Source organism: Crinia signifera, chromosome 4 (assembly GCF_055691185.1).
Source record: "Crinia signifera chromosome 4, ASM5569118v1, whole genome shotgun sequence".
Taxonomy (NCBI): Eukaryota; Metazoa; Chordata; class Amphibia; order Anura; family Myobatrachidae; genus Crinia; species Crinia signifera.
Window position 1 is genome coordinate 268,627,741 of NC_139220.1, and position 14,691 is coordinate 268,642,431.

General features: G+C 40.4%; 1 protein-coding gene across 1 annotated transcript in view; it reads left to right on the top strand.

Annotated features, from left to right (window-relative positions):
* Window positions 1-14,298, top strand: part of TACR1 (tachykinin receptor 1) — a 221,979-nt gene extending 207,681 nt beyond the window's left edge. The window contains exon 6 of the mRNA XM_083184514.1: window positions 13,685-14,298. Coding sequence (XP_083040640.1) covers window positions 13,685-13,818 — 134 coding nt within the window. The 3' untranslated portion in view covers window positions 13,819-14,298. The remainder of the gene's footprint in view (window positions 1-13,684) is intronic.
* The last annotated feature ends 393 nt before the right edge of the window (window positions 14,299-14,691 follow it).

Here is a 14,691-nt window from a genome sequence, read left to right on the forward strand (position 1 = left end):
TGATGAACAACCTTCAGTGGTTTGATGGTGATGCCAATTAATTATACCATTGATGGGATTCCAAATAGCAAATGCCAGCTGTGGTCTGTGCATAATTAAAGTTAAAACATTGATGTTTTCCAATAGATGGTTTAAAAACCTTGACCCCTAATGGCAGACCCAAGGGTGATCAACCCTAATTTGGGCACTAGCAGAGTCTAGATTGCCTGATAAGTGAACTAGCTGTGTATGTAGTAGCAGTGCCGGCCCTAGCCTAAATGACGCCCTAGGCAAGATTTTGGCTGGTGCCCCCTAGCACCGCCACTAGTTCCGCCTCTGACCCTGCTCCCCTTTCCCAGCACCATCAACCCTCATCATAGCAGTCATCATTTTGGTGCTCCTACCCGCAATATTTTAAATAGAAACAGTGCACAAATTTGGTGCACAGCCCAAACAGGGGTGTTTTCTTGCTGGGAAGGGGCATGGCCACACAATTTTACCCCCAATTCAAATTATGCCACACAGTAGTGCAACTTTATTCACATTATATCATGCGATGGTGTCCCTTATTCACATTACATCGCACTGTAGTACCACTTTACCTTATATACATTATTCCTCACATTATTCACATTATACCCTTAGAAAAAAATACTGAGAAAATATTGTATTTTAAGCACCTCCATGGCCACACTGCAACCCAGCACAAAGCAGTGTGTGCTGGGCAGAGCAGAAGAGCTGCAGCTGTTGCTATTACTTAAGGGGAGGGGGCCCGGGGCCCCCACTGGGCCCTCCCATCAGACTTTGGCCTGGGTAATTTGTACCCACTACCCCTTTCTCTCGGCACCCCTGATAATACCACACAGTAATGCCCCTTACACATGACACACATTATTAATGTCCTTATAACCATAATGCCGCTTACACATTATGCCATCCTTTATTAATTCCCTTCATACACATAATGACACACATAATGCCCCTTACACATATGTTGCACATTATTAATACACATGACACACATAATGCCTGTTACACATATGTCGCACATTATTAATGCATTTATACATGACACACATAATGCCCCTTACACATTTGCTGAACACTATTGCACAACCAACCCACCCACAGACAGCACTCGCACAGCCGCTAACACTGTGACCTCTGCCTCTGCTTGGATACAGATGTTTCCTCATACATCTTGTCTCAATAGGCCATGCAGCTCCTGGCCAGTTCTGCTAACGTTGGGTGCCTTTTTTGCTGAAAATTCGTCTTATTTGCATTGTTATGACCAGCACACACAAGGAGCTTCCAATGATTAAAATTATATGCAGCATGTATGTGTACAACTGTGGCTGTACCTGCATACGGAATGCTATGTTACAGTGATTTCCATGAATACACTATTTCATATGCAGATACAGCCTCACTCACACACAGAATATAGGCATGCTGCATATCATTTTAATCAGCAGAAGCTGCTGATGCCCCTAGGCATTCCAAATGCCCTAGGCAATTGCCTAGTTGGCCTATGCCTAGGGCCGGCCCTGTGTAGTAGACTATTACTACATACACAGCTTAGTAGACCTTATACACTTCAATCAGGGGCGTAGCTATTTTTCCCCATGGGGGGGCCCCATAACAAACCCCCCCACCCTGCATCACATTCTAAGCAACATCCTATGCACCTGAGTCTTTGTACAGCTTATCATAGGCTTCAACAGCTTGGACCATGGGTTTACCATGGCAAGATTCAAATTAATTAGTTACTTTGCTGTGGGTGCAGGTGTATGATGACAGATTCAGCAACTCATAACATTACACAATATGCACAATATTAGTGCAGTATGACAGCAACTCCTTGCATAAAAGCATTCAGAATGGCAAAGAGGTTCAGTTGTTGCTTAGACCAAACACTAGAATGGGGAAAAAAGTTACTTTGGTGTCAGCGAGATGTGTGGGACAGTGCTGTAAAATACTAAAAGTTTTTTTTTTTCATGGGAGCCAGTTAACCTACTACGGTAGTATATTTTTTGATTGTGTAAGGAAACCGTAGGACACCACCCAAACACAGGGAGAACATACAAGCTTCACACAGTTAGGGCCATGGTTGGAATCGAATACCCATAACCTCAATGCTGTGAGGTAGAAATGATAACCATTACACCATATTGTTCATTTCTGTAATGTTTAAAGCTATGAATATACAGAGGAAAATTAACATATAATGTACTGTAAGGGGCATAAATTAGGAAGGAAAATATTGTGCTATAGTTTGTTTGATAGAGGGAGGCCTCAAACCAGTATCTTGTCTATAGCTTCTTTGGTGTGGTATGATGTGTCCCGCTCATCGGGATTCCAATAGTCACTACACCGACGTCAGAATCCCGACTGCCGGAAAGAGAGCAACAAAGCCCGTTGTGACCCCAGTGAGGGAGAATAGCCCGTGTAACTCGACATCCCAACTGTCGGGTTTTTAACAGTTGGGATTCCGATGTCGGTGTAATGACAGCAGGAATCTCGAGCTCCATGTGGTCTAAATCCAGTGCTGCAACATGGCAGAACAATTTACCTGACTGTCACATTATGTCAGGAAAATCCTCTTTACCACTTTTGGGTAGTATTCTTTCAGGTTCTACTGTTCATGTTTTCCATGAAAAAGCAATGTACTAAAGGAGAGGAACACCTGAAAAAATAGTAAATTTAATCAACATTTTGTATAATAAAAATATATTGAATATCTGTTTAGTTCTATAAACAATTCAAATCAAAATTGCCCTGCAATTCTTAAAATAGAAAGTATCAAGGGTTCTACTTTAATTCTCCTTAAGTATAACAGACAACCATTTTTAGCTATTCTTTACCAATGAATATAACATAACAACGAAACTGGTTTTATAATATTAACTTCATAACGGCAGATCCTTAAGTTAGTGTCACCACTTATTCTAATTCTGTGTTGGAAATAAAGCAAGAAAGAGCAAGTAAAGCCATATTGGAGTGATATCAGGATAGTTTGCCATTTTAGAAACAACAAATCGTCTACATTGCCCCCTAGTGTGTACAGGTGAGCTGTGTCATCGCATGTGACGTTGCTCGGGTACACATGGAGTGACATGTGCTTAATTTCTAAGCAATCTGGACAGACTGCTTCGAAAATAGGCAAAATCACCCCGTGTGTATAAGTTCTGGCTGAACCAGGTCCATTTCTCCCCCTGTTGTACCAGCTCACTCTGTCTACCTGCCCCGACTGATAAAGGCATCTTTTCCCTGCCGGGAGCTGAACTTCCATGATGTGCATTCCACCTGTGGAACACAAACCAGAAACTGTGATCTTGCCAGCTAGCGAGCACTTCATGTAGTCCACAGTCTGAGAGGGGCTTGAGTGGAGTATTCCCAGTATCACCTTCACACAAGGGACACACCAGTGTGTGTGTGTGTGTGGGGGGGGGGGGGGGGGGGGGGAGCTGATTCCCCATTGGACTGCCTGCAAGAGATTGGCATGATGCCCCATTGGGGCAGAGGGACTATGCCAATGAGGAACAGTTACAGCCTGGTGGGTGATGGATGTTACTCCCGGGTCTGTTTTTTTACCAGCATTTGCTGAATCTATGCTGCTCTCTCTCTCTCTCTCTGCTGCTCAGTTGCTCTATGCTTCTCTTTTCCTGTTTCTCTCTCGCTCTGCTGCTCACATCTCTCGTCTTCTCTATTGCTGCCTGTCTCTCTCTGCTTCTCTCTTGCTGCCTGTCTCGCTCTTCTTGCTGTTCTCTTGCTTACTCTGCTGCTCTCTTGATGTTGTCTGTTTTTTTATGCTGCTCACTTGTGGGCTCTTTTTTTCTCTTGCTGTCTGAGTCTCTGCTGCTCTCTTGCTGAAAGTGGATACTATATATATATATATATATATATATATATATATATATATATATATATAGAAGAGTTGGGTGGGTGCGGCACTCAGCTATCAACATACAAAAAAGACAACAGGAAACTGTCTTTGTGTCAATGTTTCAGTGCTTTAATTGGCACTATCATCAGGATACAAAGAACATGGAGTAAGTGTACACCTTATATAGCATCTCCCATGTGTAGGCGAGTGTCAGGCGCCTCCCCTCGCCCAGCGATTGGGGATGACGTCACTGATACACAGCCGTGTGTTATTACATTGCAGCAACAAATATAATTAATATATAACAGTATATTATATAATATAACAATATATACGTTCAAAATAAGATACATGTTAATAAATATAAGTGCATAAATATTGGAGGCCATTCGCATACAGATCGTCTGCACTGAGCATATGGCTGTGGAAAGCTTAAATGGTGCAACCAATAGTGGCATCTTAGCCCTGCATATTCGGATGCACAGATGTACCCCAGGGAAAGGCACTGTAGAAGCATTAGCATAAGTTCATAGATACAACTGCATCAAAAGTCACAAGGAAAGCTGCAAGTATGTTCACCTCAGAATCAGGCCCTATGAGGAGGTATCTCATCTCTCCCCTTTAACAGACACCGCCCCCTTAACAAACTTTGCCCCCATTAGAGCTGTTTCCAGCAATATCCCAGGCTGGATTTCCATCCCAGTCCTCTACTGCAGAGTGTATACTGACAATCAGACTTGAGGTCACGACTGCCAGTTATTACAGTGTGTATTGATAGATGGGGTAGATTCAAAGTCTACAGAGGAAATTAGATGGGAGGGGGCATGTCCAAACTAAAATATAAACTGCAGTCTAAAATAAAACCTGTCCAGCATTACGCAAAAGATGACAGTATTCATCCTGCATGAATTGCTTTTACGCAACTTACATTACAACATCATGGTGCGCCCAGGCGTAAAGTTACTTGCTCTCTCTTGCTTTATTTTATTTTTATTTCACTCAACAATATGCTTAATTATTGTGCCCAACTCATTGGGTGGAACGTTAGCCCAAAGGCTGCCTTACAAAGTGCACTACCCAGAAGTCACTGCTTCTATTGAAAACGCACAATGACATATTATGCTCTTGGAATCCTCCCCTTTCCATTGTTTCAGTGAGACTCTTTGGAAGTTTGAACCTGATCTACAGTAGCAAATATGCCGCAAAATATTAAATGAAATATTAAATTAATATTGTGCATTTAATACCTAATTAAAATGACTAGAGAGTTACTTGACATGTATATTGTGATGGGATGTCTCACCTCTGCTTTACGTTTCCTTTACCTAATTAGTGCCAAATGTATTTTTTTTTTATCTAAAGAAAAGGGAAAATCAGTGTTTAATGGACATTCCTGCAGGTGTACACAATGCTACATGCTAACAGAAATATTGATCAAAAAATTATATATAACTCCTCCTAAAAGTGTATTTTGCATTCAAGGGACACTGCTTTTTTATACGATTGATGTCAAGTGTTCCATCCTAGCTTTTGTGGATCTTATTGTGCTTACACTATATAATATCATTTTTTTCTAAATAAAAAAAGAAAATCATTTTGTGGCAGCAGCAAAATCAATGCTTCTGAAATGCCTTTTGCTGTTCATGGTGTTAATGCTAACATTTTAACAGAGTATTTACTAAATATGAATGTGAATAACAGATATTTGTGAATAAAGCCTATCTCCAGCCTCCCCTGCTGGGTTGTGATGGAGACCAGTATCCATGGCAACTTCTGACCAACGCTCCTCGGTCAAAAGTTCCCTTCTAACGGGACACAGAATAGAATATAGCCATTGGCTGGTTCTAGCTTTAGTTTGTCGCGTACATAGTCTCTTGAAATAAAGCGATTTTTTTTATTCTTTGCTGTAAGCCAGCACCCAGACTCTGTGCAGCCTTTCTGATAAACACAGTAAACTTGTATAACTACTTGTATAACTCTGTAAGTTGTGCTCCATCAGCTAATTATGTAGAAATGCTGTCATATGTCTATAACCTGCCTTGGTTATCTCTGTAAATCGCTGTACATGTTTCACTGTTCAAACAAAAAACAAAAAAAAATATCAGTATTTTCACAAATAAATGTGTTGTTTCATTAAGTGGTGTGAAGTGGAGAATTGTGATATTATAAAATGTCCCTTCCTGACAGATACACCCATAAGCGTATAATGTAAATTACTGTATTCGTTTTCTTTTGTAAATGTGAAAAAAAAAAAGGTTTAGCTCTATTTTCCAGAGACCATTTCCCAGGGCTGATTACAAGGGCAGGCAGGATATACAGTATAGGCAATGGTGTAATAAGTCTTGTGGTTATAGGCGGCGGATCCATGTCTAAGAAATCTTGGGGCCACATGTGTACTAAGCTTGAAAAATGATAAAATGGAGAGTGATAAACAACCAGACAATCTGCTCCTAACTGTCATGTTACAGGCTGTGGTTGAAAAAATGACAGTTGGGAGCTGGTTGGTTGGTGGTTTATCACATACCTCTCAACATTAGATGCAAGCTAAATGGGACACCGTGCAGCCCAAAGGCACGCTCCCGGAATTTTGGGGATGTGGCCTAGTGGCAAGGGGCGTAGCCTATACTCATGATGCTCCTCCCACATTTTGCTCCTGTGGAGCACTTCTGTAAGCTGCTGGCCATGGCCCCTCTAGCTGCGAGAATAGACGCTATGTGCACAGCTTATCTCCCCCCCCCCCCCACCGCAGGACACTGCCGGCCCTGGGCGGGATGCGGGTATGCCACGAAAAAACGGGACGGGCCCGCGAAAAGCAGGACAGTTGGGAGCTATGTTTATTACTCTCCATTGTATCACTTTTCAAGGCTTAGTACATTTGCCCTAAGGGTGTACGGAGGCCAGGAAGTACTAACTTGGGGTTTAACGTTGTGGCTTTCTAACAAGCAGAATGAAGCATGTAAATACAATCCTCAGGTTGTTAAGCCAAATTACGTTTTAACGCTACAGGGAAAATGTATTAAGATAGGAGATCTATTTCAGATGGGATCTATTTCAGATGGGATGTTGCTATTATTATAGCAACCAATCGTCTGCTATGTATTATCTTCTAGCAGATGCTAATTAAATACAAAGCAGAGTCTGATTGGTTGCCCATAGCAAGAAATGGAACTCCCATCTTAGTAAATGTACCCCTACATGTATGTGAATGAATCAATCATTCAGGTTTTTTTGTATATATTGAAAAAAAAACGCCATAAATTAAGATAATAGAAGGCTCTAATTTCTAATGTAATGGACTGCATGCCCCTAAGATCCCTGCCTTTTATTTCAAATGTGCAAAAATGTGAATAAATAAACATATTAGACACATTATAACGGACACATTTGTAAACTAAAGTTCAAATGAATAAAACATTTTCCCAAGTCATTTTAATAAACCATAACATCTATTTTGGATGCTCTGTAGCTTGTTGAGGAAATTGGGGAAGGATAAATGTCAAAATACTTAACTACTTATTTATATACGGGATGACTTAACCCTTTGAGTGAAAAGTGCATTTGGCAAAATTGGTGTGAAAATTGCCAAGCAAACATTTGTATTCATCATTCATAATGACCTGTAATGTTTACCTTATATAGGAAATATGATCTTTTCTTACACAACATTTTTTTATTTGAATTTATATAACAAATGTGAGCGATGCTGGCATTTTTAGCCGATATTTTTCACACCTCTCACAGAGATGTTGGCACTCAAAGGGTAATTAAAGGAAACCGAAAACGTTGTATAGACACCTCTCTCAAACCGCATTCTCACTTCTAAGAAAATATACATTATACTGTATGACTTGTTTCACACGGTTGATGAATCTCAGTTACATTTTCTATTTTTGTCAGATCTCAAAACTGACACAGTGGGTTGACCTTAGCTGGCTTCAGTGTGATAGTTTTATCTGTAATACAGTTAGCAAACCACTCATCAATACAAATTGAAAGTGGCGGATTGACAGAAACGCACTGATTCATCCTGGCCCCAGTCACTATCTTGTTACGGTATCTCCCAGCATTCCTGAGGCTAATGTTCCACAAGTGTTTTGTGCACCTGCTTCTGCATCCTCAGGAATGTATCAGTAGTAGGCAGTTGATGATCTCTCTTCCTGTCACTGAACTGCTGTACGAATGTCCCAGGTGTTTGTTTTAATATCCTGAATGATACCAGAAAAACATCAGAATCTTATTAATCACATTATAGGATACAGACTTAGGGCAGCATTATAATGTGCAACAGAATTAGCAATTGTCGCTCTACATTCATTTAATCCTTCCTTCCTCCTGTCAGTCCGCTAATGACATTCTCACAAATATATGCAGCTCTATTAAGTAAACACAATGGGTATCCTGTGTCATTATCACTTGACTACTGTACCTGGTTGTGCTTGAGTCAAGGTTTCACAGATAAACTGGATGTAAACCTCAGTATGCAATTATTTGTATTTAGAGTAGTGGCATAATGTAGGTTCATTGTCTGAATCCATTGCAAGATGGTCAATCATTATATAATGCTTAAAAGTAGTTAACTTCCAATCAACAGAACATTACAAATATATTTTATTTCTTGATATTTAATTTCATATTCTTACTTGTATACTTTACCTCTGGGATGGGGAACATTCGGTCCTCCAGCTGTTGTTGAGCTTCACATCCCAGCATGCTTTGCAACAGTTTTTGCATGGGCAAATAGCAAAACTGTAGCAGAGCATGCTGGGATGTGTAGTTCAACAACATCTGGAGGGCCAAAGGTTCCCCATCCCTGCTTTATCTGTATCTTTATATTTTTCAAATACCAACATATTACATGGCTTTGCACATTGTGGTGATTGCAACAACATTGAAAGGACTTGAATCAGAAGGCCAAGATGGCACCTTAATTAAACACTGAATGGGCCAAGTTCCATCTCGTCAGTACTAAGCAGATGTGTGACTGATAGGTATATGACTCTGCATCTGTAATTACATGAAATTGGTTGGAACATACAGATTGAGTGTTGGATAGTGAAAGGCAAGGCACCTACATCCCAACATACAGTATACAGTATACCACTGCACTGTTTTCGGAACGGAACAGATGGCCCAGTAGACTACAGCAGCGTAGCTGGGCCCCAACCACACTAATTCTATAGGCTCAGGTGATGCACAGTTAAAAGAATGTATTGTATAAAGCACAGATTTCTCCAGAAAACCATTTCCTGGGAGTTCTGCGTTAACCAATGTTCACTGCTTTGAATTTGTGTTTTTATGGGATTGTAAAATATTTAAGACTTCATTGTTAAGCTAGCTTAGATACTGTATATCAGCTTGCTGTTTCATATACTGTAGCATGTGTCTGTGTGCCGTATGTAGGAAAAGGGTTGTCTCCAGTATCTGTTATACTGTAGATCCTTTTAGTCTTTCAACTGGTTAACGGATGTTAGAAAGATTTGTGCAGCAAACTCATTAAATTAAGTATATATACAAAATCTGACAGAGGACATCAAGAGGGTTCAAAGATTCAGGAGACATACAATTTATACATCCTGTCACAATATACTGTCAAGTAACAATTCTCTGTGTCACAATGCCACATACAGATTTAATATCCTTAATGCAATCGGACTGGTTGATTCGAAAGGCTGCGCATTCGCAGTCTTGCAAATCCACCAGATGCCGGGGCATCCGCCTCCCCCTCAAACACCGCCTTCGTACGCACTGGCTGAGAATGGATGTTTAACATAAGCACCAATTCGCAGGCCAGGGGGAAACTCCCACATCATTGGATGGCCGGTGACTCTCAGGTCACTTAGATGTGCGTGTATACTCGGGAGGAAATAGGCGGGCAGCTGACATCTTGAGATAGACATCTACCCGCAAGCACATCACCAGGCGATTGCAATGGGAACGCCAATGGAATGCTGGGTGTGACTAATTATCAGTGGCCATGCAAATGAACAATCCGTGTGAACAGACCAGAATAACCCCCTTAATGCATAAGGCATATTTAATTTGATTCGTGATTTTCTGCCACTAATATGTCTAGAACTCTGGAGCAGATTGTGGAATTTTAACCACACCAAAACCTTTATCACCTCCCCACACACACACACACACAAATACATGTATAATATGTAATATATATAATAAATATATATATATATATATATATATATATATATGTTCAATAGATGGATTGAGCTCAGACATTTGATATCAGCGCTGTATATAAGCCTGTCCTTGCTTTGTGACATTATATTATCTGTGGAGTGAGAACATATTGCCTCATTATGACGAGTGATTTGCAGAAAGGAGGCATTTTTCTATTGAATTTCTAAATGAACTTTAAACGGGATTAGGGCGGGATGTACTAAGATAAAAATGAGGTAAAACCCTTGTTTTACCTCATTTTCAAATGTATTAATCCCCGGCCAACGCGTCATCGCAGGGCAGGGTATCGCCACCTATGGGCTTCTACCGCCACAGTCTCCTACCCCCCTCTCCATCCTCCGTGCTGCACCTTCTCCTTGGCTGCAGGGGGGGGGAGATGCCGGGGACCGCCGCAGAGCCCAGGAGGTGACCACATTACAGGTATCGCGGGGTGCCTCCGTCACCGCACCTCGATGCTAGCCACATATGTACATATGTGCTAGCATCGCGACGGGGGCGTGGTGAGGGGCGGTGATATATGTTTATACATCCTGCCCCTAGACACAACATACTTAAACTGGGTATACATAAAGCCGTGAACACACTTTCTCATTTTAATGAATGATATGCACAATATTGTTACAATATCATCATGCATATGGTTCAGTGTGTACCTATTATGTCATTAACGGTGTGCGCTCCCATCTGGAAATGCAGTTCAATCTGTTCATCTGGGCTCCGGGTAACATTAGCGAAGGATATCATTAACAATATTGTTTAGTGTTTACCTCTAGGTCGTTAGTTTTCATGGCACCGCCATTATCATTAATGATATCGATGTTGCCGTATATTGTACATTGTGTACGGAGCACTAGCGATCTTTGCCACCGCCAGTATTCTTAACTATTTTGGCGGTGCTGCGGGAGAACAGTATAGTGCATACACACTGGTGATATCGGTCATGATATCGGTCAATGACATCACGCATGTGCAGACAGCAGAGGGGGGGTTCATTGATGTGTGTTATCCCGCATCGTTAATGATATAGTGGGTACACAATAAGTGATTTGCAGTATATATTGTTCATTATATCAACCATTGTGTTAATGGTATATCGCTCAGGGTGTACCCAGTTATATGCCCCTATACACTACAGCGATTTGGGCCGATTTTACCCGTTCCCGACTTATTGGGCCGAGAAATCATCCCAAATTGGATGCCTTTAATGCCCCCGCGGGTCTGATGCACAAGGACCGCATATGATGTATCGCATGCGACCCTACTGTTCGGGAAGGTCTTGTGAGGGGACCTGCTGGTCGTAATCTGATTTAAAGGCACTTACCATTTAGCAGCAATCCATAGAACCTTTATAGCCTTATTAGACAACTTGTTCTAAATAGATCAGATGTGAGTCAGCTTTATCATTAGCAGAGCTGTGCCTATACGTACTGCAGAGTTATAACAGCATACACTAAGTAATGTAAATTAAAAATGTAAATCTAAAATCATGACACTAGAAATAAATTCAGAGCAGATATCCTCTTACAGTATTGAAAAGACTAATTAAGGCCTAAATTAATCTCAAAATAGAAGTCTATGAAAAATGGAAGCATTCAAGTCATTGAAGAAGTGATTAAGAAGCAGGATCAACACTGATGCTCCACTGAAAACCTACATACAGTTTCAAAGAGCATCAGCTCAAAATGAATGGATTAGGACTGTCGGTCACCCAATCCTCACCGGCTCCAATAGCAGGGACTGCATGAACTGCTACTGACTGCTACTGCTTTATGATTGTCAGTTGGTTCAGTTAAGACAAGAATCGCATTGTGAATGGGCCTCCATCAATGGCTGCCATGATAATCACTAGATATTCTTACATCCACTTTGGCCTTCCCTCTGGGAGCTCCCCATCCCCCCCCCCCCCCCCAAAAAAAATAGACGTTAAATGATTAACGTTCATTAAAACCATAGATCTTCATAGCTATGCTGGCACAGTGACATTGGGTGAGATTTAATATGATGAGAGATTCAAAAAACAATAAACAATAGCATGGAACCTTATAATTTCATCATCTTATCCCGTATATGGCTGATCTAATGGCTATATCGTGCAGCTGGTCCACCTGTATCCAAGTGTTTTTATAGGCAGTACATGGCTGGATGTTTTGTTTGAAAAACAAAAACAAGAAAAATTGGATCTGGAAAACCAACTGTTGCTCCCCAGATGACTCCCTTCAACTGTTCTGCCACCAGCTTCTTTAATTATTTTTAATGTTCCTTCTCTAATGTGTGAAATTACTTTCCCCTACTGATGTATCCATCTAGTTGCTTATGTGCTACCTATAAAGTATATGCCATACAGTATATTAGCTAAATGTCTAGTTGAGATAGAATCTTAACCCTAGAATCAGGGTTGCCTACCTGACCCTCTCCATCAGGGAGAAAATGCTCTGTTCCTTGCCTTCCCTGGTAATATATGATTACCATCACCTGTGGTGAAACCCCTTTCTTATCAATTACCTAGCTCACCACAGGTGATGGCAATCATACATTACCAGGGAAGTCCAGCATTTTCTTCCTGAAGGAGAAGGTCAGGTAGGCAACCATCCCTCGAATACATACACATAATATAATAATAATATTATAATACCCCAAATAAACTTGAAATTACTGGCTGCAAAAATGATGTATGTGTTCTAGGGTTAAATAGAATTTTCTATTCCTCTAACATTTTATTTTTAATTTGGTAGCTTACTAATGTTCTCAACTGACATTTTACAGTGGCTCTATTTCTCCTAATCTGCATAGAAGTTGATGTTTTTAAGCAGTGTAAAAATACTTTTAAAATGTACACCAGGGGTAGCCAACTCCAGTCCTCGAGAGCTACCAACAGTTAACGTTTAAAGTGAAGTATTTAGCTCCACCTGTGGATCTTTTAAAATGTGTTAGCCAGTAATGAGAGCACCTGTGCACCTGTGAGGTGAGCTGGAAAACGTGAAATGTTGGTATCTCTCGAGTATCCGAGTTGGCTACCCCTGATTTACACCATTCTGTACTATAATAATAATATATCTCCACTACTATCTTTCTATTTCCGATTTTTAAAATATAAATTATGTTTTTTTCTGGAGGAGATTAAATAATTCCACTCTGATCCTGAATTTCATGTGTCAGAGCCATGTCGGCCTTCAGTAGTCAACCCAATGCAAGTCAACCTAATGGTTCAATCCAATGACCCATACCCCTCACCAGCACCTCTATACTGTATGAAAGAATGAAAACATTTTGTTAGCCTGACCTTTCAAAGCTCACTGATTGGATGTCATAGAAATCAGCCAATCATTGGTCTCAAAACAAGATTAGACATGGCTTTATCAATGGAAGTCCTTCTAAATTCTCTAGCTGCAGAAACATCCATTACAGAGATACAGGTTTATTGTGTATCGGAGAAACAGCGGAAATCGCACTCATTACACTATCATTGTTTTTCTCCCTGAGGGAGGTCGTGCTAAGCTGAATAATTTAGGTTGAGGTGGAGTTAATCTATCATTGCTTTTAAGGCTTATTGTATCTCCGTTCCAGTCATGGTTTTACTATCCATGGATAAAGAGTGACAACCTCCTCATATTGTCCTAACAGGAGAGAATCAAAAGGAGCTTGATAAGATGAAAACTAGGAGACCCTCTGAGTCTAAGAGAATGGAAAATGCGCACAATCAGCTGAAGACCACTCCAAACCCTGAGGACCGGCAAGCTGCAGGGGGAACCGACTGACAACATTGGATGATTGAAGAACCAAAGCACAACCCTGACAAAATAACACTATGAAAATATTATTAATAGTATATTTTATTATTTTGATTTGAAAACGTTATTGTATTTTTAAAAGGCCTTTAACAATGTTTTAAAACTTACTTAACATACTTTTAGTTGGTAAGTTATTGGTTTAATCTTTGCTAAGGTTCATTTTATGCTTTTTTTATTTTTAAATCAAAACGGCATATTTATGTGTGTGGTGGACCTTGATGGGAAACATTTCTTCATACAAAAGACTGAAGTACTGTACAGTATGTGTGGTCACCAGTTACAATGTGCAATCTGACCATGTAACATTCAACTATACTTAAATGGGAAATGTGTACCAAAAATGCACTTTGCAATTACCAGTATCTAAAGCACTTAGGGGGTCATTCTGGTTGACTCACAAAGCGTTGAATTTCGCTAACTAAATGCTGCCCATCGCCCGCATCAATGCCCCCCCCCCCCCCCCGCGCACTGCAAATATGCTTATGCATGTGTGCAGTAGCAAAAAATCGCTCCCCCATGCGACTGTGTGGGGGAGCGAATAAGCCACAATGATCTTCCTATATCATTAACCCTTACATAATGAGAATTCAGCAAAAGATTGTTGTTTATACAGTTTACAGTAGAGTTAAATTTAGGTTAATGACATGCAAATTAGGGTTGGTAATACAGGTTGAGTATCCCTTATCCAAAATGCTCGGGACCAGGAGAATTTTGGATAACGGATTATTCCGTATTTCGGAATATTTTAATATTTCATTGATGTATTTTGAAGTATCTTGCATTTATGCTGTATAAACACATAATATACACACAAATATATTTTATTACCACATAAAATAC